Source organism: Dipodomys merriami, unplaced genomic scaffold (assembly GCF_024711535.1).
Source record: "Dipodomys merriami isolate MVZ:Mamm:240054 unplaced genomic scaffold, mDipMer1.0.p SCAF_1, whole genome shotgun sequence".
NCBI classification, from domain to species: domain Eukaryota; kingdom Metazoa; phylum Chordata; class Mammalia; order Rodentia; family Heteromyidae; genus Dipodomys; species Dipodomys merriami.
The window spans coordinates 27,518,564-27,542,501 of NW_027202270.1; the positions used below are offsets into that span (position 1 = coordinate 27,518,564).

Here is a 23,938-nt window from a genome sequence, read left to right on the forward strand (position 1 = left end):
CTGACTTCAAAGGGAAGGAGGCTGGGCAGAGGGTCGCACGCCTCCACTCTGATCTTCTGAGGGCCATGAGGGCTTTGAAACGAGAAACCTGTTGCTAACTATCACTATGGGCAGTACAATTTGGGACAGGATGGGGTCAGAGTGGAGAGGGGACAGGGTGTATGTGGGGGAAAGAGGTCATTAGCAACTCCCCAGGCAGTCATAAAGCAGGGCCAGGCTGGGAGAGGCATATCACAGAGGGACAGAGAACCGCAGAGAGGTTTGAGTTGGTCCCTAGGTAGCTCAGTGACCAAAGGTAAAGTGGCTTCTTTCTCTCTCTGAGGCTCAGTGCTGGTTATGAAGGAAGAGTTGATCTTGCTCTGTGGATTTGTTTTTGTTTTCAAACCTCACATCACACTCATCAATAGGTTGTGCAATGAATTTAATGGGTCAGGAGTAGCATTAAAAAAAATCTGAGCTGTAATATTTCAGAGTGTACTTATATTGTAAGGATGAACACTTGTTTTGGGGCGCCTTTTCTTTCCATTACATTTACCAATCACAGGTTTGCGAGGTGCCAGGCAGTAATCTAAGCATTTCACGTTCATCATCCTAGGTGCAATGCTACTATCACCCCAATTTTCCAGTTCACAGACACAGTCACTTGCCCGAGGTTATGCGGACAGTGATGGCTGAGACAGGACTTGAATGTAGCAATGTGTATCTAGAATCCAAGCCCTTGACCACATGCTATATCCTCATGAACACTTGTATGGGTACGTTTCTCAGTGAACAGAGTAGTGACAGAAATTTATTTTAAACTGGGCATAGTGGTCAAATACATTTGGAAGCCACTGGTCTGAAAACTTCTGTGTCCCCTACAATACTAATCCAAGTCTTAGGAGGCCAGTGTGTGTGGGAGAAGGGATCTCAGCCCCTGTGAGATGGCAGGTGACACATTTAGCAGGCAGCAGGGAACTTGGCATTGCCCTACATAAGGGGGAAAGAGTCCTCCTGCTAGAATGTATTCATTGGGAGGGTCTTCAATTCCAAGGAGTGGCTAACTGGGGCCCTGTTCCCAGCCTATATGCCTCAATGGGGCTCCTCCGTGCACTATAGCCACATACAGGCAACACTTTTCTCCCTGGGAGCCAAAAGCACTTCTCCGACATGCCCTTATTAATCCTTCATGCCATCCTGCTGGGTGAGCTGGTGACAGGTACAGTGCAGACAGGCAAATGGGAATACCTGGGGCCCTGGTGGGGAGGGGCAGCACAGCTCAGCCTACTGGCTGCTCCTTCTGGCACTGGGTTGGGCTTTGAGCCCAGGGTGGCTCCTTGAAGCTCATTTTGGCAGCTAGTGACAGCTCTAAAGAGAGAGCAGTGCTGGTGCCCAGAGAAGAGGGTGAGGTCTGACTCAGAAGGGCAGGGCCCTCACTTGGAAAACAACGGGATGGGGGGAAGGGGGGATGGGCTCCAGGCCTCATCCTTAGGGGAGAATTAGAAGCAGGACCCCAGGCCAGTGCCACCTGGTGGGGGCAGGAATAAGCAAGATTCTGGCTGTATACCGGGAAGAAATCCAGCTCCCATCGGCTCCTCTAGAACAGGGTCCCTCCCGCGCAAATAAATGCCTTTTACAGATGTAGCTTCCAAAGGAAAATGCAGTCTCTGGGCCACAACATCTGGAGGCCAGATTCAGACATAAATCGATTACTTTATTATCATGAGGGTTTTTTTTTTCCTTCCCTAAATCAATAGTCACAGCCCTCTGGCCTGAAGAGTGGAGGTCTAATTGAATTTGGGTGGGTAGTATGTTGGTTATGATTTATGTTTGAGAGACTTGGGTTGAAGAACTAAAACAATCCTTTAAACAGGACCAAACACATCCCTTTGAGAAACAGTCCTGAGTTCAAAAGGGGTGTAAGAACATGGAAGGAGCCAGTGACAGGTCTTCACCAGCGCTGGCTGGCCTTTCCCCTTCCAGGACAACCTGGGTGCTCTCCCGACCAGATGAGTGAGATCTGGAGAGGAAAACAGCCTTACCTGTCCAGTCACAGCCCAGCACTTCCAGCCGCATCCCAATGCCCGCCGGCGACCACCTCTCTGGGTACACCCGCACATACTGCGCAGGGACGGGGTCGAACCTTCGGATGTCTGGGGTGTCATAGTGCATGTTCCCTTCAAACAGCTGTAGGGAGACAGATGCTCAGCCCTTCTCTTAGGAGACCTCTCCCTACTCATTCTGTCCTCACTTCCCTTACTTCTAACCCAGAGGTAGCTTTATTTTCAGACTAGGATCTTTACTCATTTGAAGGTCATTAGGGACCCCCAAATAGGGAATTTAGGAAGCAGAAAGAAAAAAAGATGGAAGTTTTCAAGTTGTGCCTTTTATTTTGGACTAGATACTGATGACTAAGGAAGATTAGGCTGTAAATATATTTTAGGCTGGAACACTAACATCTAACATGGTTAGAGAGAAGGGAAGGTAGTGCTGGCTGTCTTGATCGTTCTGAATTCCTTGGTTTACTGAAAGAGAAATAACTTCTTTTCCTAATGTTTGAAAGTTTAGGCTTCAAATGTCCCTGGATGGGTTGGGAATATGGCTCAACTGGTAGAGTGCTTGCCTGGTATGAGTCAGGCCCAGAGATTGATCCCGGTACTACCATCTCCCCAAAAGTATTAGTTGATGGACAGTTCCTAGTTCATTGAAAGCATGAAGGGAAAATGACCACTCCCTTCTTTAGGCTCCGGATACTGTCCTTTGGTCACAAATTGGTTTCTGAGAAATTTTCCTAAACCTTTGTTCACCAGAAGCAAGTCTTTCAAAAGAAATATCACCTAGATCCCCAATGCATAAAACTGATGACAATAAGCTGCCCTTATTGATATCAACCCAATTGCACCTTGGAGCCACTCACCTAGGGCCAGGGCTACTGTTTGGGTGGTAGGGGCTGTGGCAGCTTATGCTCCACAATGCTGTGGGAGCAGCCATTCTGCAGGGGGAGTTGAGAAGTACTGTCTTGGAATGGCAGGCTCTACTCTGGGCCCCCTTTTCCTAAGAAGAGCCAGGGTGGGCTCTTCCTGGGGAAGTCTGAGATTTAACTTCTACTCTATTTACTGAAAGTTCTGGTCATCAAGTCCTGAGTCTTCTCAAGCCTCAGAAGTTAGTAGTGAAGAGTTTATTTATTTATTTATTTGGGTCCGGTCGTGGGGCCTGAACTCTGGTCCTGGGCGCTGTCCCTCAGCTCTTCAGCTCAAGGCTAGCGCTCTACCACTTGAGCCACAGTGCCACTTCCAGCTTTTTTCTTTTTGCTTATGTGGTGCTGAGGAATCGAACCCAGGGCCTCGGGCATGCAAGTCAAGCGCTCTACCACTGAGCCACCTTCCCAGCCCCATGTAGTAAAGAGTTTAATCAGCACTTCCAAACCTTCAACTCAGGCCTGATGTCTGCATTTGGAATGGAAGCACTTGCTTAGCATGGGTGGCTGACACAGATAGGCAGTAACTCTTGCCTTTACAGACACTCTGCTCTTCTAAGGTCATTTAGAAATAAGGCCTGGAGAGCCTGACCCTCCCCCATGAGATGAGTGTGAAGGAAGGGGGGAAGGGGAACTTGATGTCCTCTCCCTTCCTCAGGGCTCTTCGAGCCCTGCCATAGAATCTGGCCTTCACTTTTCTGAAGGCAGGATCTGGGCTGTACCAGTCTGAACTTCTGGCCCAGAATAAGTTTTGTTTCCTTCTTCCCAACTTCAGCAGGAGAAGTGGGAAAGATCTGAGCAGTCACGACTCCAAGAACACAAAGGAGCACAGCAACCTTCAGGAAACGTTATTTTTGGAAGTGAACCTCCAGTATAACCACATCCTCTCACGATGTCTGGCCAATTTCAGGGAAACTTTATCTGAAAGAGGTGTGAAGGGTGTTCAACTTTATTATAAATAGGCCATGCTGAGCAGTGGTTATTTATCTTTTTGTAATCAGACTTACAGGTTCTGAATTGTGGGCTCAGCTAACAGTAAGCTCAAGTCTCAGTGAGACGATGGAGAGCCTGGTTTTATCACCTCTGAAATGGGAGTTAGCAAAGCATCAGCCTTGCAGAATGGCTGTGGAGATTAAGGACCCTGTCTGTCACACAGGGTACCTGTTTTACTGGATTTCTGGGGTTTGATGGGAAACCAGGACCCTCAACCCCCTTTGCCCTACTTAGCTTCCCTGTCTGGTACATCACTGAATCCTCCCAAAACTACCTACCTTAGGCTGCTGGGTCCTGGGGTCCTGGATGTATTCCCAGTCCTTGCCGTTGAGGCTGTAGGAGACTTTGAACTTGCGCACAAATGCTCTGGCTTCCACCGGAGTGACGCCGTCTCCCCCACGAGCTCCCTGGATGATGACACCTTTCACTGTCTTGGGTGATCCCAGGTCCACTTGAAGCCATTCCTCACCTGGCTGAGCCTGAGGAATCCGAGGGAACCAGCCAGAGCGGCTACTGATCAGGCGAGCAGTACTGGGGCTCCAGAGGTACTCACGGGTGGAGGAGGCAGAGATCTGGGAGTCAGCGATGAGGCCTGAAAGCATTCCCAGCATGTTGGAACAGGGGGCATCTGTGGAGAAGGAAGGAAAATACAAGAGGTCATGGTTGACACCCCCTTCCCCACCCCCCCTCCCCACTAACTGGAGACACTTTCCATTAGCAGGGAGTTGCAAAAGGAGCCAGCTATCAAATGCTTTAGATCAGCAATGGGCTTTTGTGATCTGAGGTCATATACACAGATGGAAGAGCTGAACTAGGAGCCAGACTGCCTGGGTTTCATAGTCATTCTGTCATCTTCTAGCGGGATGAACAAATTATTTAATTGTCCCATGGCTCAGTTTGCCCAGGTCTAAAAGGGAACTAAGAGCAGCACCTACTTCATGGGAGTTTTGTGAGAATGCTATTAGACAATCTCTGGTAGCTCTTATCATAATGCCGAAGTATCCAATGCCTGCTGCCCCTTCAATGAGAACCAAGGACGCTCAGCTACGCCTTGAATTATATCCTGGGGGATCATTTTGCTTACTAGATGGGAACCTTCCTGGGGTCTGCATCAGGTGTGTTTTTCCTTCTCTAAGTGCTGTCATAACTCTCTACTGCCTTGGGTCCTATCCACATGCTGTTCCTACCATCCCAAATGCTCTTCCTCTCAGTCTTCATTTTTCCTAAGGGTCACATCCTCAGAAAGGCTGCCCTCCTTCTTTTAATCCACAGTCACTTCTCCAAATACCCCGTTCTTCCCGTGTCACCCACGGAGTGCTTATATTTGCTTAACATTGATCTTGCCTCTAGTCTGAAAATCCCATGATACTAGAGATCTTTTTGTTCACTTCTCTGTCCCCATGCCTGGTGTGGAGGTGCCTTCATGAAGTGAAGGAGTGAGTGGGTAATTCATAAATCATGGTACCATGCAGTATAGGATCTAACAGCAAACATGCTTTTGTTTGCAAACTAAGTTGCAGATAGAATGGTCCTCCAGGTTTTCTTCAAATTCACTGGGTTTTGCTTTCAGTCTTCCAGGAAATGATCCTCAATTAGATCCTTGCTAGCTAGCCTTTGTTATCCCCAAACAGCAATATGGAAGGGGCAGTCCCTTATTCAGGATTGGGATTAATCTAAGAGCTCGGTCTTTGTATAAAGGTGAAAAATGCAGAGGATTTGTATAGCGAAAATGCAGGTGCAGGCCCTGCTTCTGCCATCTCCTACCTGGGTGATTTGGGCCAAGCTGCTGCCTCTGTTGAGGCTCTGTTTCCAAATGAGCCTTTGCCCCCACTCACCTCAAAGGGATATTAGGATGAACAGGCAAATAACATATATGAAAGAGACATGAAGGCACAGAGACTGTATGAAGGCAAGGTGTTTGAACTAGGAATCTCAAACAGGGTTATGCTATGGAGCAGTTCTTGTTGGGGCTGCAACGACCAGGGCACAGGCAGGTGGGTGGATATACACTGAAGACCCTTTCAGATCAAAGAAGTAACCTGCCTACCCTGGGCAGAATCTACAAGATGAAGGGTCCCAGACTGTCCATCAGTAGCACTAATTCCATACTATTGTTTCTCTTCTATACCACTGTGCCAGGTTTACAAAGGTATCCTAGTTGCCACTCTCCAGATGATTTCATCCTACGTGGGTACCCTGGGTTTTCCTTCATATATGTGTGTGTGTGTGTGTGTGTACACATACATATATATGCATATGTGTATATATGTATATCTTAATTTCTCTGTTTTTCCTCTTGCCATGGAGCTAGCTGTCATCACCAACATGTACACTTTTCTTCCAAGTAATACCTATCTGACTGCCAACCTTCATATCAGCTCCTCAAGGAAGTCCTTCTTGAACTCTTTGTTGACCATGAGCCCCTGTTTCCAGCATTATCATAGTTTTGATTTCACATTTATGTATGGGTTTCCTATTAATTTGTCTGCCAGCCTTGTCCCAGGCCCACAAGAAAGAGATTCGCTATGCCCACACACTACGTCCAGCCCTCAGTCCCCATACGGGGCAGCAGAGAGTGCTACTTGAGAGCTGAGATGAAGAGTGTTTAGGCTCAGAACTTTTCTCTACTGTTTATTGGTGGGTGATCTACCTCTTTTGCTTAATAAAATATACTGGATGGCTGAGTGCCAATGGCTCACACCTGGAATCCGATCTACTTAGGAGGCTGAGATCTGAGGATTGTTTTCAAAGTCAGCCTGGGCAGGAAAGTATATGAGGAAAGTATGTTAATCTCCAATTAACTACCAAAAAGCCAGAAATGGAACTGTGGCTCAAGTGGTAAAGTGTTAACCTTGAGGGGGAAAAAAAATCTCAAGGACAGTGCCTAGGCCAAGAATTCATGAAAAGATTAAGTCTTCTAGGGCTTGAATTCTTGAAGTAACACTTTTGGGAAGGTCACATGGGGTAGGCATGCAGTTTCTAAAGAGGGCCCACCTTACCTGTGACCCGGCAGCCAAAAAGCTCCAGCCGGAGGGCAATGCCTGAGTGCCAGGTCTGAGGGCGGATCCTGACGAACCTCGTCAACAGTGGTGTATGGAGTTTGTTCAGAACCACTTCCGTTGCATCGTTGTTGGCTTGAAATACCTGCAATGTGAGATTCAAAACCACATTGCTTAAAACCCTGTTTGTTTGTAGTGTTGGTGCTTGAGGAGTTGTCGAAGGGGTGGGAAAGTTCTCTTGAGGTTCATCTTCTTCCAGGTTAAAAATAATCAGTGCATTTGTTGTTTAGGGCTTTCTTTTAGAAACACTGGAAAAAATTAATTTCTTACAGTGTTGCAACTTGAAAACAATAAATGGTCTTTACAAAAATGTTTAGAGGAAAAGGACATTTTGCCTCTGGCCTGAGAGGAAGGAGCCGTGAAAAGAAAAACAATTTCAGAAGCTAAGAAAGAGAGGACGATGTAGAATAACCATTACAAAGGAAATGGGCATGCCATTTTGGGGAGTGGGGGGAGTTAGCAGAATTTATCCTCTAGCTTGAACTTGACACTCTTTCCACCTCATCTTGTCTGCATATTGGGATATTTACAAGGGATTTTATACTTAAAAATCCTCTGCGATTGTTTTTGTTAGTTACTGAAGATGCTTTCCCATTCCATGAGCAAGTGATCAGAAAAGGGGCACCATCTTCCTCCAGTGCACCCATTGTCAGTCAAGACTTTTGTGGTGCTCTCTGGTCTTTATTGTAAGGTCAGGGTTACAGACAGTTCATTGGAGTCCTGCTCTGGCTTCCTCTCACAATAGTCCCCACCCTGTAATGAAATCCATCCCCATCCCCAGCTGACCAATACATCCCTTATGGGAGGAACGGCTTTTTGGAATAGCTTCTGATCAACATGGTAGGCACAAGCTCTGGCATACCAGATGGCCCAAATCAATAACTGCCATATGGACCTTACGGGGTTTTTTGTGTGTATGTGAAATCTTCATTAACAAAAATAATTGGACTAAGTATATGTGAGTTTCTCTTGGTTCCCCTGGATAAGTCATGGTCCATTTCTATAACAGTTAAGGCACCCTGAAAATGTACTCATGGGCAACTCTTCTCCAATGAATGCTTTCACCTGCTTAGGGAGACTAGTTCCAGGATATGTCAAGTGTTTAAAGCACTAACAGGGCTAGGAAAAGAAGAAGAGAAAGCTGGTATTTGAGTACCTTTAAGGCAGATTCTGTCTATTTATGTGCACAACACTCTAAGAGGTATTATTTCTACTTCGTTGATGAGAAAACTGAGGCTCCAAGGTGCTTCTGGTCCACAGACTTTCTACCTGTGATTTGCTAGGCTGACTCGTCTATTTTGATGGATTCGCAGCATTTATGCAGAGAGCTGGACATCACAGAGTCTTCTATCCTGAGTTCTAATAATTGGCTAAATGGAAGCAAGGCCTTTGTCCAGTGATGTGATCCCAGTGTGTGTTTGTCATCCCACCACAGAATGGCTTTGAGTAACAGGAAAGAGCAGCATAGTTTAGATGCAGTTAACAACATTGTCTTTTCTTTTCCATGAACTTCTAACTCCACCATTTAGCAATCTTGAACTCTCTATATTTCCCATTTCCTAAGCTTATGGGTGGGAAGTACAAAGTGAGAAATATTATACTTTTGGAACCAAATGAAGGGAAGTGGCTTGCTCAAGACAAAGAAGGAAACCGGAGTTTATCAGTCCACAGTTATTTCAGGCAATGTTTCTAGTGCTAAGCCCGACGAAGTGGAGGGACTCCCACTCAATCCACCCAACTCCTTGCTCTAGAGAAAGTGAGAGAAGGAGAAAGCTAAGAAAATGGGTGGACAGAGAGCTAGTGCCAAACACCCAGAAGAAGGCCTATTCAGGGAGCTCCTTACTCTCTGAGTTTCTCTGAGAGGGATGGCCAAAAGAAGAGGGAACAGGGCCCAGGAAAAACCTGATGTCACCATTCCTATTTCTTGCTTCCTTCATGCTGATAAAGGGCTCCACAGAGGAAAGGGCAGGAGGAACAGAATCCAAGGAAAAGAGATGAATCAGTTCTCCTAGAATTCAGCAGGAGACAGAGGCTTTTTTGTTTGTTTTGTTTTGTTTTGGCAAGAAAGAAGCAAATGAAGTACTTGGCTGATTTCAGAAGGGTACTGTGAGCAGGGGGCCACTTCTGGACACTCCCCAAGGGTGGTGATGGTGACTGTGTGTGTGGCCACTATCAGGAGATGCTAAGGAGTCTGTGTCATGGAAAAAAAGCTTTGTTTGTCATATGAATACAGAATCGGAGAACTGAGTGGATTTGAACTTGCACATAGCTGCTAATTTACAGCAACACACCCTGCTGGCACCATTTAGAAACACAGCATGCCTTATGTGTTTTTAATATCCAATTTTATTTTAGCTGACCCTCTTATTTCTCAGCCTTGGCAGACAACTACAGGAAACTTTTTCTACGCTCCCTCAGTAAGAAAACGGTTGCAGAGATGGACTGTCTTTGGGAGGGCAGTTTGGCTGTGTGTGTGGAGCACGGGGACACATGCACTCGAGCGTCCTACCAGAGGGAGGCTAGTTTTGCTGGATGTGTGTGGCTACAGCTTTGGGGAAGTCCCTCCATCTCTGCTGACAGTGGCATCATCAGGAAGGGAGACAAGCACAAGCTGATCTTCCCTAGGCCATCTGTGTGCAGCTCAGATGGAACTTTGTTCTGTCATTCCATTTGGTTCAGGCTTCTCCGCCCCTGGAATCAAAGGAAGCCTCTTGGCCTCCAGTTATTCTTCATGGTACCAAGTCTAGTTCTGTACTGATTCTTTTGTTTGCTCTTGACCTTGTGTTTATATCTGCCCTCTGTGCTCTAGACCTTTCACTGAATGAGCACCACGTTCTTCAAATTCCTACATGCTCCTCCCTCTGCCTATAGAAGAGTGAAATAAAGAAAACAAAACTTTATCAGACTCCATCAGAAGCCAGGAGCCTGTGCCTGTAATCCTAACACTTGGAAGGTTCAGATCTGAGGATCATGGTTCAGAGCCTACATGAATGGACAAATCCTTAATCTTATCTCCAATTAACCAGTAAAAATTGAGCTGGAATGGAAAAAGCTGAGTGAGAGAGGGCATAAGGCCCTCAGTTCTAACCCAAGTATCAGCAGGAAAAACAAAAAGCAAATCAAAAGTGGCCAGGTGATCGGCGCTGTTGTTAACTGGCTCATAAGGTGGGAAAATACCTCTAGCTCCCTCAGATCCCAATTTCCTCCTCTGTAAAAAGAGGGGATTCCCTGAGTTGATTTTCAGCTCCTCTTTGGTCCCAAGATTCTAAAGCTTCTCTCTGCACGTGTTTTGTAGTTTGAAGTCCTCTAGGAGTGTCCACTTTGTAATAGGGCATTTTAGTTGCCTACTGTCCTTTATAGCTTAAGTGCTTTTATGGACAAGTGATGTGGATTTTTTTTTAATACACTTTCAATAGTGCCCAGAACACATGGTAAGTACTCCATTCACAGGGAGAATACACCTTGTTGATGTGTTGGTTCAATAACAGTTCAAATTATTAATAACCAAGAGTAATGAATAACAACATCTCAGTCCTTACATATTCTCTCACCCAAAGTGCAATTTATGGAAATCCATTTTTAATGAAATATTAAGTAGTTTCTATGTCTCCTTACCCAGTGGATTTACAAGGTCTCTATTTTTCTCTCTGCACCTCCCCTATTTATAGCTGGTAAATGCTATCATATATTATACATCTTTATGACTTTTTCAATGCTTCTGTGGTTTTAGAATTACCCTACATATGTTTTCTGATCAAATTCTCTAAGATGGATTCTTGGCTTCCAGTCTAGCCATTGCTAGATAAGGGTTTGTGTACATGGAAAAATGATGCCAGGAAATTGGTTTTATTCTCTATTCTCTGCCGATTCACTGAATCACTATAGGCAAATCAATAAGACTTAGATACCTGGCTTCTTCTTCAGGAAAATAAAGGCACTAAAGCTTACCGGTTCTTCTTGCGGGCTCCAATGCCTGTATAACATGCAGGCCAAATTTTGGAATGAAAGGCGCTAAGTCACAAATAACACAGGGGTCTTTGGATAAATAAGAGAGTTCAAGTTCAGAAAGTCATTGGTTCCCAAGTCTCACCTTGAGATCCAAAATTTTCATGTTATAATTCTTCAGTGAGGTGTTCATAATGCTGAGAAAAATCAGTGGATTCTTCACATAGGTTTAGAGAAGCATGTACTAATATAATCATTTAATTTTAACATCTGCTTTAAAAGCTGGATATTATAGAAGGTATACATTTTTATCCATTTTAAGTGAAGAATGTAAATAAGGAGTATGTTTTCTGACCCTCATTTTCTTGGAATAGTGTTGATTATATTCTAATGATTAAATATTTGCATGGGTACATTGTTATGTTGAACATAAAGATTTCTTAAGTGCATCTCTGCAAACCAAGTGTTTCAGTTTAAAAAAAAACAATTCAGGGCACAAAGTGGTTTAGATAATAATCTGTTGGGTGCCTCACTAAATTCTGAACATAATCCAACATTTTCCAATTGATTCTTGAGACCTTTGTTTTATTTTCAGTAAGACAGAATCTGAAAACCAGCAGTATTTCATGGATTTTTTGATTTGCACCTCTGGGGGAAGGGGAGGCACCTGCCAAGTAAATCGGCTGCCTTTCAGCAACGCAGTTGGTCTATTATCTGCACCCCTGAAAAGACAGCCAGGAAAAGACAACCCTCATGTGTTCACCAAGCCCAAGAGGCCACAGGCATAGATTATTGGTCTGCATAATACAATATTAAAGCAATTTTTTAAAAAAGCTTTCTTTTAGTGGTTGGTCCTGGGGTTTTAATTCAGGGCCTCATGTTTGTTCCACAAGCACGCTACGTCTTGAGCCACACCTCTATTTCTTTTTGGTTCAGTTTGTTGTCAGAGGATCTTGCACATTTACCCATGTGGCTTTGTTACTGTACTTTTCCTACTTTCTCTTTTGGAGTAGCTGGGGTTAGAGCCATAAACCACCATACCTGGCCTCATTTTATATGCCTGTTACAAGTATAATAAGATAGATCTAGCTGACAACATCACTGATGGTTTTCAAGTATTTTTCCTTATTTCTTACCCATATTTATTCCTAGTCACCTCTCTCTTTTAGCTAACCTTCCTTGAATCTTTGAGTGACAGGCAGTGACCTTGTCCTTGCTAGACACAGTGTACACTGTGGCCTGCCTACCTTCTGCCTAGTTGAAATCTATGCCAGGATGGTGAGGTTACTACATGCCTGCCTCAAGGGCCAATGAGAAAATTCTGGCATAGTCTATGAGCTCCTTGGAGTAGCTATACAGTGCAAATCAGGCATTACCTGATAGTTTAGCCTTCCTAAAGGAAGTGGGCCCTCTGGTAGGTGGATGCAGGGTTTCCTCACATGCACTGCTGCCTCTGATCTGAATAGGGCTTTGCATTCTGCCTGCACATGCCTGCACTTCCTATGGTGTGACTCACTGTTCACTTCTATCATGCTGTAAATATCTGAACTCTCCTGGCTCCAGGGACCGACCACAAAGAAAGCAGGAAAATTTTTCAAAGACAACATTGTGCTGGAGCCCTGAGGTAGAAATTGTGCATGAGATATTCTTCTCTTTTGGCTTTTTTTTCTCCTTAAAATGAATATGTCTCTCCATTAATAAATGTTTCATTGCATCCAAAGTTCTCCTTTGCAATCTGCTTGGTCACAAATACTCAAGGAGGAAGAGAACAAAGCAGGCAGAAAGGAAGGGAGGTAGGAGAGGGAGGAAACTGGGAAAATGCTGTTGTGGTTAGAAAATGAGGTTGGGACACAACTGCACAACTCACCCTGATGCTGGACCTGAGCCTGTCTCCCCTCCGCCACCCCTTCCCTAGCATTTTCTCTAAAACCAGCCACCAGGTCTACACATAAAAATAAATTGTTAATCAATGAATGCCGTCCTGTTTAATTAATTTGTCGTACCAAACAGGCAAGGGAGAAGGAGAGGGGCATTGCTGTGGGGGGATGATGTTAAGGTAATGGCTTTTTTTTCTCCCTCCCTGTTTGTAAATCATAGTCTTGACATTTCTCTCTTAAAACTCCTCCTAAAAGACTATTTAAAAAAAAAACCAACATTTAAGCAGCCTTCATTCTAGTGGATGTTGGAATTTAGCCAGATGCAGAGTCAGAGTCAGGAGTGTGTGTGTGTGTGTGTGTGTGTGTGTGTGTGTGTGTATGTGTGTGTGTGTGTGTGTGTGTGTGTGTGTGTGTGTGTGTGTGTGTGTACATAGAGGAAGAGAAAGAATCTGAGGGTGGGTGGGGGATGGGGCAAGCAAAGAAGCTCCCAACAACCAAATGTTCATTTATGACTCTGATGACCTCTGCTCTCCTCCTTTACTTTGGGGCTGTTTTTGTCATCAGGCAGTTTTCCTGTCACAAAAGAGGAGACAGAGGAGCAGGCCATTTTGTTCTGGGGGTGGAGGTGGGTGGGAAGTGCGCATCCCCATCTGTGTGGGCCTTGTGGGGCCATGAGATTTAATGCAGGATTATGTTACCCCATGGAGACACTGAGACCTGGAACACAGCCTACTAACAGGATTAGGGTTTCAGGATTTGAGACAGGAAGCACTGGAGAGGAGAGGAGAAGAGAGGACAGGAGAAAAGAGAGCACAGGAGGAGATGGGGGGAAGGAGAGGAGATGGTGAAGAGAGGAAGGGGGAGGGGAAAGGGGAGGGAAAGAGAGGGGAGGAGAGAGGAGGAGAAGGAGGAAAGAAGCGGAGAGGAGAGAGGAGAGGAGGGAGGGGAAGAGTGGGGAGGAGAGTGGAAAGGGTGAAGAAAAGGGAGGAGTGGATAAGAGAGGAGGGGAGGAGAAGAAAAGGGGAAGAAAGGAGAGGAGAAGAAAGGGGAGGGGAGGAGAGGGAGAAAGGGAAGGGAGGGAAAGAGAGCAGAGGGGAAGAGAAGAGAAGCGTGGAGAGGACAGAAAAAAAGGAAGGAAGGAAGGGAGGGGAGGGAAAAGAGGGAAAGATAAGGAAGGAGAGGGAGGAGGGGAGGGGACAGGAGAGGAGGGCAGGGGAAGGAGGATACAAGGACTCAAAGCTGGAGAAGAGAGGGGCTGGGAGGAAGAATCCACATCATCCAGGAAAGATGGAGGAAAAAAATGCAGTTGGTTGAATGGTTCTTCCTGAACGCCCCTACCTTGTCTTTCCCCCCAGTACTGGGGTTTGGCCTCAAGGCTTTGTACTTCCCAGTCAGTGCCATGCCTCCAGTATTTTTGTTGTTGTTTTAGATAGAGTCTCACTTCCTTTATTCCAGGCATGCTTTTAGATTGAGATCCTCCTATTTTTCATTTCCCACCATAGCTGGGGCAACAGGTGGATACCATCATGTCCAGCTTCTTCCATTGAGAAAGATTTGTCTCATGGACTTTCTGGCTTGCTTGGAACCATGACCTTCTTGATCTCTGCCTCCCATGCAGCTATGGTGACAGGCATGTGCCATTACTCCAGCAACTAGTTGAGAAGGTGTTTCACAAACTATTTTGCCCTAGCTGGCCTGGAATAATGATTCTCCTGACTCCAGTCTCTCAAGTTAGCAAGGATGGCAAACATGAAACAATGGCATTCAGCGGGTCTTACACTTTTTCCCAGGCCTTGATCTTCCTACCTCTGCCTCAGGAGAAGCTTGGATTATAGGTGTGCACCATGCCAAGCCTTAAGAGACTTTTGGTGATGTCATTGTTGTTTTTAAGGAGGTGCTTCTAACTCCCAAGTAGATAAAACAGACCCACAAGAACAGGGCACAGGGTTTTGGAGTGTTCCCTCTACCCATATACCTCTCTGGTAGAATGTTTCCAACCACACAGTAGGAAAGAGAGACAGAATATGACAATCCATCAGACAAGGCCTTTGTTCTGATGCTCACTGTAGTTGACCAAGGAACATACATCGATCCCAGTAAAGTCATGGTGCCCTCCATTCCCCTCTTTGGTGCTCTTTCCCAATGGCCTGTGCATAACCATAGCTGGACACACAAGGAATTCAACATCAAAGACATCAGCGTCAGGGAGTCTGGCCTCATCTCTGGTGGCCATCAACACCCACGGGGGTTGGGCGAAGCCAGCCGTAGAAGCCCGACAGAGCGAAGGTTCAAGCATAGGTGTAATGAAATTTTCCCTCCAGCTTCCTAAATGGAGAGGCTAAAGGTCTGAGCTCATCTCGTGAAATGGATATGGAGAAAACTTAATTACTGAGGGCACTGGATTCTTCGCCATTGTACTGGAGGAAGGAGCAAATAAATCGAGGGGCTTGGACTTAGAATTGGCATAGTATGCTTTTCAAAGCATACAGGGCTACAGTTAGATGATGCAATTGCATCTGTGGCTCCTGAAGGCTGACTTGGGGCCTGAGTCATTGTCCTCATCTTTACATGACAAACGAAATAACTGCTGCAGAAGGAGTTAAGGACAAGTCAGGGATCTACCAGGAAATAAAACAAACTATAAAGTAAAACAAAATAAACTCCAAATTATTAATTGGATGAATAATTGCATCCCTAACAAAAAGAATTAGGTTAGGAGGGGTGGTATTTATCTGAGGTCGCTCAAATGCAGGCCCATTAGATGCAGGGAAAAGTGAATGGCTTCTCATGGTCCCTTCCAGGCCTATGATTTTAAGAGGCAGATAAATATCCCATGGGGACCCTGTTACTTTCTAAATTGACAACTTGCTTCTGCTCAAGAACTGCTCTGTGGGTCTAATCCATTGATTGCATCTGCAGAGAGCCTTCCATCTGAGCTCAGTGGGTGCCCTGCCAATAGCAGCAGAAGCAGCCGCACCATTTCATCTGGGTGGGGGGAAACACTGAGACACCAACCTAGAAGAGAGATTTCCAAGGTCACACAGTGCATCACCTCAGAAGATCTGAAGACAAGATGGCACGTGCTCCTTACTTATAGCTAGCTGGTTTGGTGGTGGTCTCTTTGTGTGTGTGTGTATGTGTGTGTGTGTGTGTGCGCGCCAGTCCTGGGGCTTGAACTCAGGGTCTAGGCACTATCCTTAGCTGTATCCACTCAAGGCTAGCACTCTACCACTTGAGCCACAGAACTACTTTGGGCTTTGGGGGTGGTTAATTGGAGATAAAAGTCTTTCAGACTTTTCTTGCCTCGGCTGTGTTTGAACCATGATCATCAGATCTCAACCTCCTGAGTAACTAGGATTACTAGTAGCACGAGCCACTTGTTTTCAGCCGGGGATGTGTGTATCTGGTTTTTTGATACTACCCTTTCTTTCCAAGTCTGTGATTTAAAAATGATTCGTTTTAATTTAGAAAATAAATATAGACCCAAGCATTTTTGAAGTAGGATGTTTGTTTTGGAGGGCTGTGGCCAAATCAAATAAATAGCAACTTCTTTCAACTCTCCATCTTCATGGTTCTGTGATGAAGCCCAAATCTCCCTCCACATATGCTAGGCAGGCCGTCCAAGTACTCGCCTTCAGATGTCCATTAGAAGGCAGGTACTCTAGGAAAATGCATACCTCTTAGCCCTCAGGAAGCTAATTTCCTTCTGGAAGCAAGGCCTGGGGAAGATTATGGAGAACATCAGCTTAGAAAGCAAAGCCTGGTGCCCAGGAGCCTTTCCATGGGGACCAAGATTCCCTGTCCCTGAGGCAGGTTACTTTGTCTTTGGCAGCTGCAATCCCACAGCGACTGAAACACGATGAAATGCTGAAGCAACTGGGTTGGTACCTGAGGGTTGGCCATTGGAGTCATTATTATAATGAGCTTAGTACATTCTCCTCACCTGTTATTGAGTAATTCTAAAATTTCCATCTAAAATTTCCAACTTTCCATCTTTGTTCTGGCCAGCAGAGTCTACAGACTCTCTTTTTGTTACTATTTTTTTTTCCTTTTTTTTCCCAAATAGATGAGAACAGCCCAGAAACACCATGACTTAAGAGCAAGGTAACCAGAGCTATGTTAGGCAGGCATAGCTACCCACATTTACCAAATAAGGCAAAGTCAAGACAAGGACTTTCCCTTACATGGGGAAGGGCAACAGCCCACTGTCCCACTGTCTTGGCACCAGTCATGGCTCCGTTCCTCAGGCACACTCTTCAGGCAGGCTCAACAGACCCAAATTTCAGACCTTGACCAAGACTTCATACCTTTGAGCACTTTCTATTGTTCTCCATGCATATTTCTTGGTAATTGTGTCTGTAACTATACAAACATACATGTGCCTATGTCTGGGATGTTAGTTATACAGCTGGTGAAACCAAAAGCAGTAGTTTCTACTGTGGTTTCTGCAGAAATGTATGTGAAGTAATTTGTATAATCTAAGGGAGCACGTGGGCTGGATATGGGTTCCATCAAGGAGAACAGCTCTCCGCCTTGTGGTTACACCATAAATATGCATAAAGAGGACCCGCCCTGTATGAAAATCATAGGTTCCATATTGACAGCATATGGAACTGGATAATCACTTGGAGATTTACAAATGTGGTCTGCATCACCAGGACTCATTTTGCTAGGAGGATGCTAAAATCCCTAACAAGAGTGTGACCAGATCTCTTATAGGCAACCTCACTGGATAGAAAGAGGGTTCCTTCATCTTCCACCTCTAGGCTTAGACCTTGTCTCATCCAGTTTGGGCCCCAATTGCAAGGCCTGTTTTGCAAGGACACAGCATAGCCCAAGTGCCATCAAACTTGAGTGCTCATTCATCTTATTTTTCTCCCATTTTACTAACCCCCTCATCTTTGATATGCTGCATTGGTGTTGACAGTGACTGGGGAATTGAAATTGAATTTCCAAATTTCTGTCCCGAATATCACAACCCCTTCTTCACTCCCTGCCTGCTGTGAAGACGTTTACAATCCCTCCCCCTAGGACCCCAGAGCCAAACAGGCTGCCGCCTGGCCTCCTTCTCTGCTCTACCCTCTTCCTTGGGTCTTGCTGTCTGAATTTCACTTTCAAACCCACCATGTAGCCCCAGTTACTTTGGCACGCTGCCCAGCAACCAGAAGCCACAAAGGGAAACACAGTGATATTACCAGCATGGATGAACCCTCCTCCACACTGCCCCCAGGTCCCCTCTCCAGCCTGTCCTCTGCTCATGCCATCAAGTCAAACAGCAGCAGACTTGACAAATCTATTTGGCATGGTTCACTCAACTAGTTCAAGTCCAGCAACCATGAATGCTGCGTGGATGCACCCTGAGCAGAGCAGAATCTACACATTGAATATAGATACAGGGAAAACCTTCTGATGAAGGGCAGTGAAGAGCACCTTTGCAGAAGAGGGAGGGAAAGTCTGCTGGCTGGCTGCCACATGCACCGGGGAGCAAGGGAGTTCCAGGACTAGGACAATGCCTAATTGGCAGGCTTTTCATTTCTCTGCCTCTTTCTAAGTAACAGTGGGATGAATATCTAAGGGGAAAAAAGGGCTTTTCCTCTGCTTCAGCTTCCTGTCTGTGGATGAAACCAATTCTCTAAAACAAAACAGAATAACAACAACAACAATAATAAAAAAAAATCCTAAGCTATCCATTAGCTACTGGGGAAAGAAATTTAGCCCAGGGTGGAAAGAAAAGGCAAAAGAGAGAGAGAGAATATATTCAACATGAAAACACTGAGAAGGATGAGACTCTGAAACCAGACAGCTAAATGCAATTCTCAGGAATATCTTCCCTGCAGAATGAATACCAGGGATAAAGCCAGGAGGACAGCATTCTATCAAAATGTGCAGTGCTAAGGTATTTCCAAAAGGAGATTTCCTACAAATGGTGTTTTAAATAGCATCCCGGTCCATCTGTGCTTTTAAAATCAGCTTATGCTACAGGATCCCCCTGGCCAGCGCTGCTTAGTCATTGAGCCTGGACAGGGAGACAGTCAGGTGAGCCTCCTCTCAAAGGACCATTGCTACCCAGCTGCTGGCTCTCACCCATTAGCTGAGCTTCTGGTTCCATCAGATCCTTCAAGCAAAGGTAGGTGGAGAGAGTGAAAAACCAGTCGGGTAATATGAGGACTCACCCCTGGATTTCCTGGCCCCCAGTGCCAGTTTAGCTACCAGTCCTGACTGGTGTGGCAACTTTCCCTGAAACCAAGTCCATAGCAAGCCACACGTCAAGATGGGAGTGCCATTGCATTGCTAAACACCTTACTTCCTTGACTGAGAAAATGAGAGGAAAAAATGTGTGTGTGTATGAGAGACACCTGGTAATTGCTAGAAACCATGGTTTTCATATGAATGGTGCCATGTTACTATGGCGATTTAAAGTGTGTGTATGTGTGTGTGTGTGCTAATCAACTCCTTTAAAAATTCTCATTTCCTGAGTGGGGCTGCCAATATTATAGGGCAGGCGTTTCTGGATGCAAGGCTGGCTTCTGGTTATATCTGCTATCATAGAGCAAACTGCCTGGGGGCAGTTACACAAGCTAAGGAGACTCCCTTTTGGAAAAGCTCTTTGACTGCATATGCCTTCTATTGATACCACAACTGAATAGACCAGTGCCAGCAGAACAGCAGTACAAAAGAAAAAAAAAAGGTGGCCTCAATTTCCTCACTCCTGATTTCTTCCCCAGGAAGGATGAGCAGCCTCTAGGAGTTCCCAAGATGTCACACTTCCTTTCCTGACCTGAGAGTCAACCGCCACAGCCTGTACGGCCCACTCCCACCTGTGATCCCATCCCACAGCCCCTGGCCCCACCCACATGCTGAATGCGGAGTACAAGCAGCACATCACCAGCTGCAGACCCAAAATGCCAAGTGCTTAAGGAAGTCAAGTGTCAGATACTCATCCCTGTGCTCTACAAAAGCCTCACGTCACCCACACAGACCACACATCTGGGAGCCTCAGACGCTGAAGGCACCAGCTGAGAGCATTCAATGCCTTGCTGCTAAGCATGATTGCTGGTTCAGATCCATCCCTGACACACGGAACTTCTCATTATTTATTGTCCTCTTTCTTCTCTGGGACATTGTGATTTCCTCTCAGGATTTGTACCTTTTCATTTCCAGACCCTGGTAACTCCCAAACTGCAGTTTCATGTGGTTTTGTGATTGTTAACCCAGCATGGGGAAAGGACTCAGGCCATAAAGGCTCAATGGATCCTGTACGGGAGACATGGACAGCGAATACATTTTCTCCTACATTTGTAGTCAAAGAACACTCCCTAACCTCTCTCACTTTCTCTCCCTATCCTATGCAAGATACAACAGCAGCCAGACTGTCAGAGAGATGGTGTTTTTCCAATCACTTTAGCATAAGAAAGATTTTTCAGGGCCAGCTGTCCCTTGCCTCTGTCTGTTCTTTGAACCTCATTAAATACATCTTTCTCTCCTGTGTGGGGCTGAGTTGAATGAAAGCCCCTCTCATCTCATTCATCTGTGATCTTTCAGCTCCTTTGAGCTAAGGAAGTGGGTTTACCTTTTGGTTTTTGCCATGCCGATACACCATCCAGTCTTCCCCATTAGTGCTGACCTCCAGCTTGTAGGATTTGACATAGTAGCCATTCTGGGTTTCCCTGGAAATTGCTCCCTGGGTTGCAATGGCTGTGAGCATAGTGAGGAAACGCAGGTCCACCTGGAGAAGAGAGGACAAGGAGTAAGGGAACCACCATTCCCAACGCCCTTCTAACACCATCTGGCTCTTTCTGCAAAGGACACAATGATCATACAAAGCTTACAATCTGGTAGCGTGATTCATGAGATGGATTAGTAATTAGTATCAGTTTACAATTCCATTGGGAAATTAAACTTGGCTTATTTGAGATCAGAAAGGATACTTTGAAAACAGAACTTGATTTTACTCCGCTTGATTTTTTAAAAAAATATAAATAGACAATATTCAAATTATCCTATCAAATACCTAGAAATATGATCCTTCCTTAATAAACCATGGGACTGAGAAATCACAGCTGTCTTCAAGAAGCAATGGATGGCTAAATCTACTCCGCTACAATCTAGTCCAATTCACTTATAACGTCTTAGTTGAAAAAGTCACAGGTCATCCTTGTCTCCACTCCTTACTCTCTCTCTCTCTCTCTCTCTCTCTCTCTCTCTCTCAGTCCATTGTGTCTTTAGTTGCTCAGGTCATCAAGAGGTCAAAGGGCATGCAAAATCTGCCCAAGCAATTAGGCTGATGCACCAAGTTCTGACCTTTTGCTCCACAAGGGGGCTGGCCCACATTCTGAGGTACCTCCCCTCTCACAATGCCAAAGTCATTTGGAAATTGCTGGATATTGTTCCTTTGCTGGAATGGGGCTTCTTAATGGCAGTCTCCGTGTGACCAAAATTTAGCCTGTGCACATTGGTAAAAGTCAATTTAGAAAGCACTTATTGGCTACTTAATATGTGCAATGTCATAAATCATTCAAAAGAGAGTGCAGTATTACCTATGTGTATGAGAATCAGGTGGATAGCAACGCTAAAAAGTCAGTGATTACGGACCAAAAATAACGTGCATAGTCAATAGACTGCCAATTACAAAGAACTTTCTGGATGTTTTTCAAAATGAAAAGATATCTGGAGAGGAATGACAGTGACAAATGGCTGTATGTTGTCCTGTTAGAACCTTCACTGGCTCCCTGGAGTTTCTAAGTGGTCTCTGACCTTTCCTGCTGTCTGCTCTGCAGTGTTCTTCTCAGAGCAAGGGTCATTGTGTCACATCACAGCTAGGACAGTCTTGTCACTGGGTCACAAGGCTGTCTGTGTGGGTCTAAAAGCAGACTTTGGTATAGAACTAGCTGCTTCCTCTTCCCCTGTTTACCTCTTCCCAGGGGACAAGAACTGGACTCGTCTGCAGTGCGGGAGATTACTCCACATGAGCTGCAAGACTTGTTCAGGAAGAAAGCAAACAATAGTCTGAAAAGACTCTGCAGAGCATCTGGGCAACTTGAGTTTCATTCTCCGTAGTGACATTTTCCCATGTGTTCTTCTGATAGCTAAGTGCAAAACCTTCCTGGCAGAGCTCTTTCTAAACAGCAAAGATCAGGAGAAGTTGCCATATTCAGCTAGCACCCAACAAACCTGCCCTTAGGAAAATGCTCCCCCTCCACATCTCTGATGTCCCCTCTGTGCCAAGAATGAGGAAGATCTGGAATTATTTATAGAATGTTCCCTGGATACTGATAGAGCAAACACATCCCAGCCAAACAACTTCTTCCAAGCCCATTAATCTCCACAGGGGCAAGAACAAGGACCTACTTACTCATCAATTTATTCCAACACAGAATATAGCACAGTGCCTGGCATAGTCTTTTTGATGCATATATATATATATATATATGTGTGTGTGTGTACACCCATATATATGGGTATGTATGTATACATATATATGTATATATTTAAGTATATATGTATATATACATACATATTTAGGCAAGTGAATGAAAGCATGGCTATGTGTGTGTGTGTGTGTGTATGTGTGTGTGTGTGTGTGTGTATCCCCTTTATCCAATTCTATTGAGAACCAGATCACTGTCCCATCACCACACATAAGTTGCACACCTCTGGTATCTGAGTAAGTACCTGAAGATACTCTTTGTTAGAATCCAAGTTGGGGGTCCAGCCATTGTCATCACCATGGAGCCGGCTCTGTTGAGGGGTCCACCTTTTATCAGTATATGTAGATGAGGCACTGATTTGCTCATTAGCAATCCGGCCAGACTCCATTCCCAGAGGGACATTGCACTGAAAGTCTGAGGGAGTGAGGAAAGTCAAGGGGCAGAGTTAGGCATCTCAACCTCAAATCCTTGGGACCCTCAAAGCATTGCCTGATATTAGGAACAAGTCCTTGCAGGTACTCCTTCAACTTAAAAACACTAATTACACAATCACATAAAAAAATCACCAAAAAACCCCCACCCCAAAACAAAACTATATCATGCCACTGAACCTAACAACCCCTCTGGGTCTGAAACTAAATTGGACCTAAAAAGAAATTAGATGATGGATAAAGAAGAATCATCATACAAATTAAAAATACTATCTAAAACATGAGAATTGTTCCTGCTTTGGGCTATGGATGCTCGCAGATGCCAGAGGCACTGGCAACACAGGTGAACACGAACTAGATTCATGGCAATTTGGGTGGGCTGATCCACGGTGGGAAGCCTGCTTTATTAACGCATACCCAGGAGGCACATTTGCATTTCTCTCTTCTATCCAACTGTCTTGTGCATTCTGGCACAGAAGATAGACATTACAAAGCATAAAGGCCTGTTTTGGGGGAAACACAAGTGTGTCACACTATATTCCCCTGTATTACTTGTCTGGGTAAACAGACCCAGAAAGCCCTAACTCTGGCCTTGTGCCATCAGCTAAATTGCTCTTCTCCGTATGGACACTGTGGATACAGGTCAGCATTTGCATATGCATGTGTTTGATAAGAACCAGCAATCTTTTTCAGGTAGCAAATGTGTTCTTCATCTCTGTGACTGCACTGTGCTATAGTTTGCCATGCTGTTCCTTTGTCATTCAGTCTTTTATGGACTTTTTGATGAAGATATGGAAAGCAAACCCCAGAGCAGAACCTAACCACTTTCCAGTAGGCCAGGTTGCCATGTCTGTAGGTACATAGGTGGAGAGATGTCTGCAACTATAGGAGGGTTCTTTAGCTCTCACCATCCTTAAATTACTTCTTCCTTCCTTCCAGAGATCATCTGGATTTCTAAGGAGATGCAGGCACATGTCTGAAGCATGTGGTTAAAAGCAGTTGGGTTGAAGATAGAGCTCAGGACTAGAGGCTGATAGCCTGAGCTGCAGGTTCCATGACAGCCAGGGCCAGAGCAGTGGTTTGCACAGTGCTCAGCCCATAATAGGAGCTTGAAAACTGTGCTTCATAGAAGTGTGACACAGACTATCCAAGCAGTTGTATTGTGTAGCTAGAGAAACCCTACCCAGGGCCACAGAGGCTTCATGTCAATACATATGCCACAGAGATGTTTAGAAGGGCTCATTGTATG

General features: G+C 45.2%; 1 protein-coding gene across 2 annotated transcripts in view; it reads right to left on the reverse strand.

The window, feature by feature from the left end:
* Positions 1-23,938, reverse strand: part of Nrp2 (neuropilin 2) — a 128,331-nt gene that overhangs the window by 58,415 nt on the left and 45,978 nt on the right. For both annotated transcript variants that reach the window (XM_070018717.1, XM_070018727.1), the window contains exons 6-10: positions 22,503-22,672; positions 20,401-20,556; positions 6,949-7,093; positions 4,228-4,577; positions 2,022-2,166 (exon numbers count right to left, since the gene is read on the reverse strand). In XM_070018717.1, the coding sequence (XP_069874818.1) occupies positions 2,022-2,166; positions 4,228-4,577; positions 6,949-7,093; positions 20,401-20,556; positions 22,503-22,672 (966 nt within the window). The remainder of the gene's footprint in view (positions 1-2,021; positions 2,167-4,227; positions 4,578-6,948; positions 7,094-20,400; positions 20,557-22,502; positions 22,673-23,938) is intronic.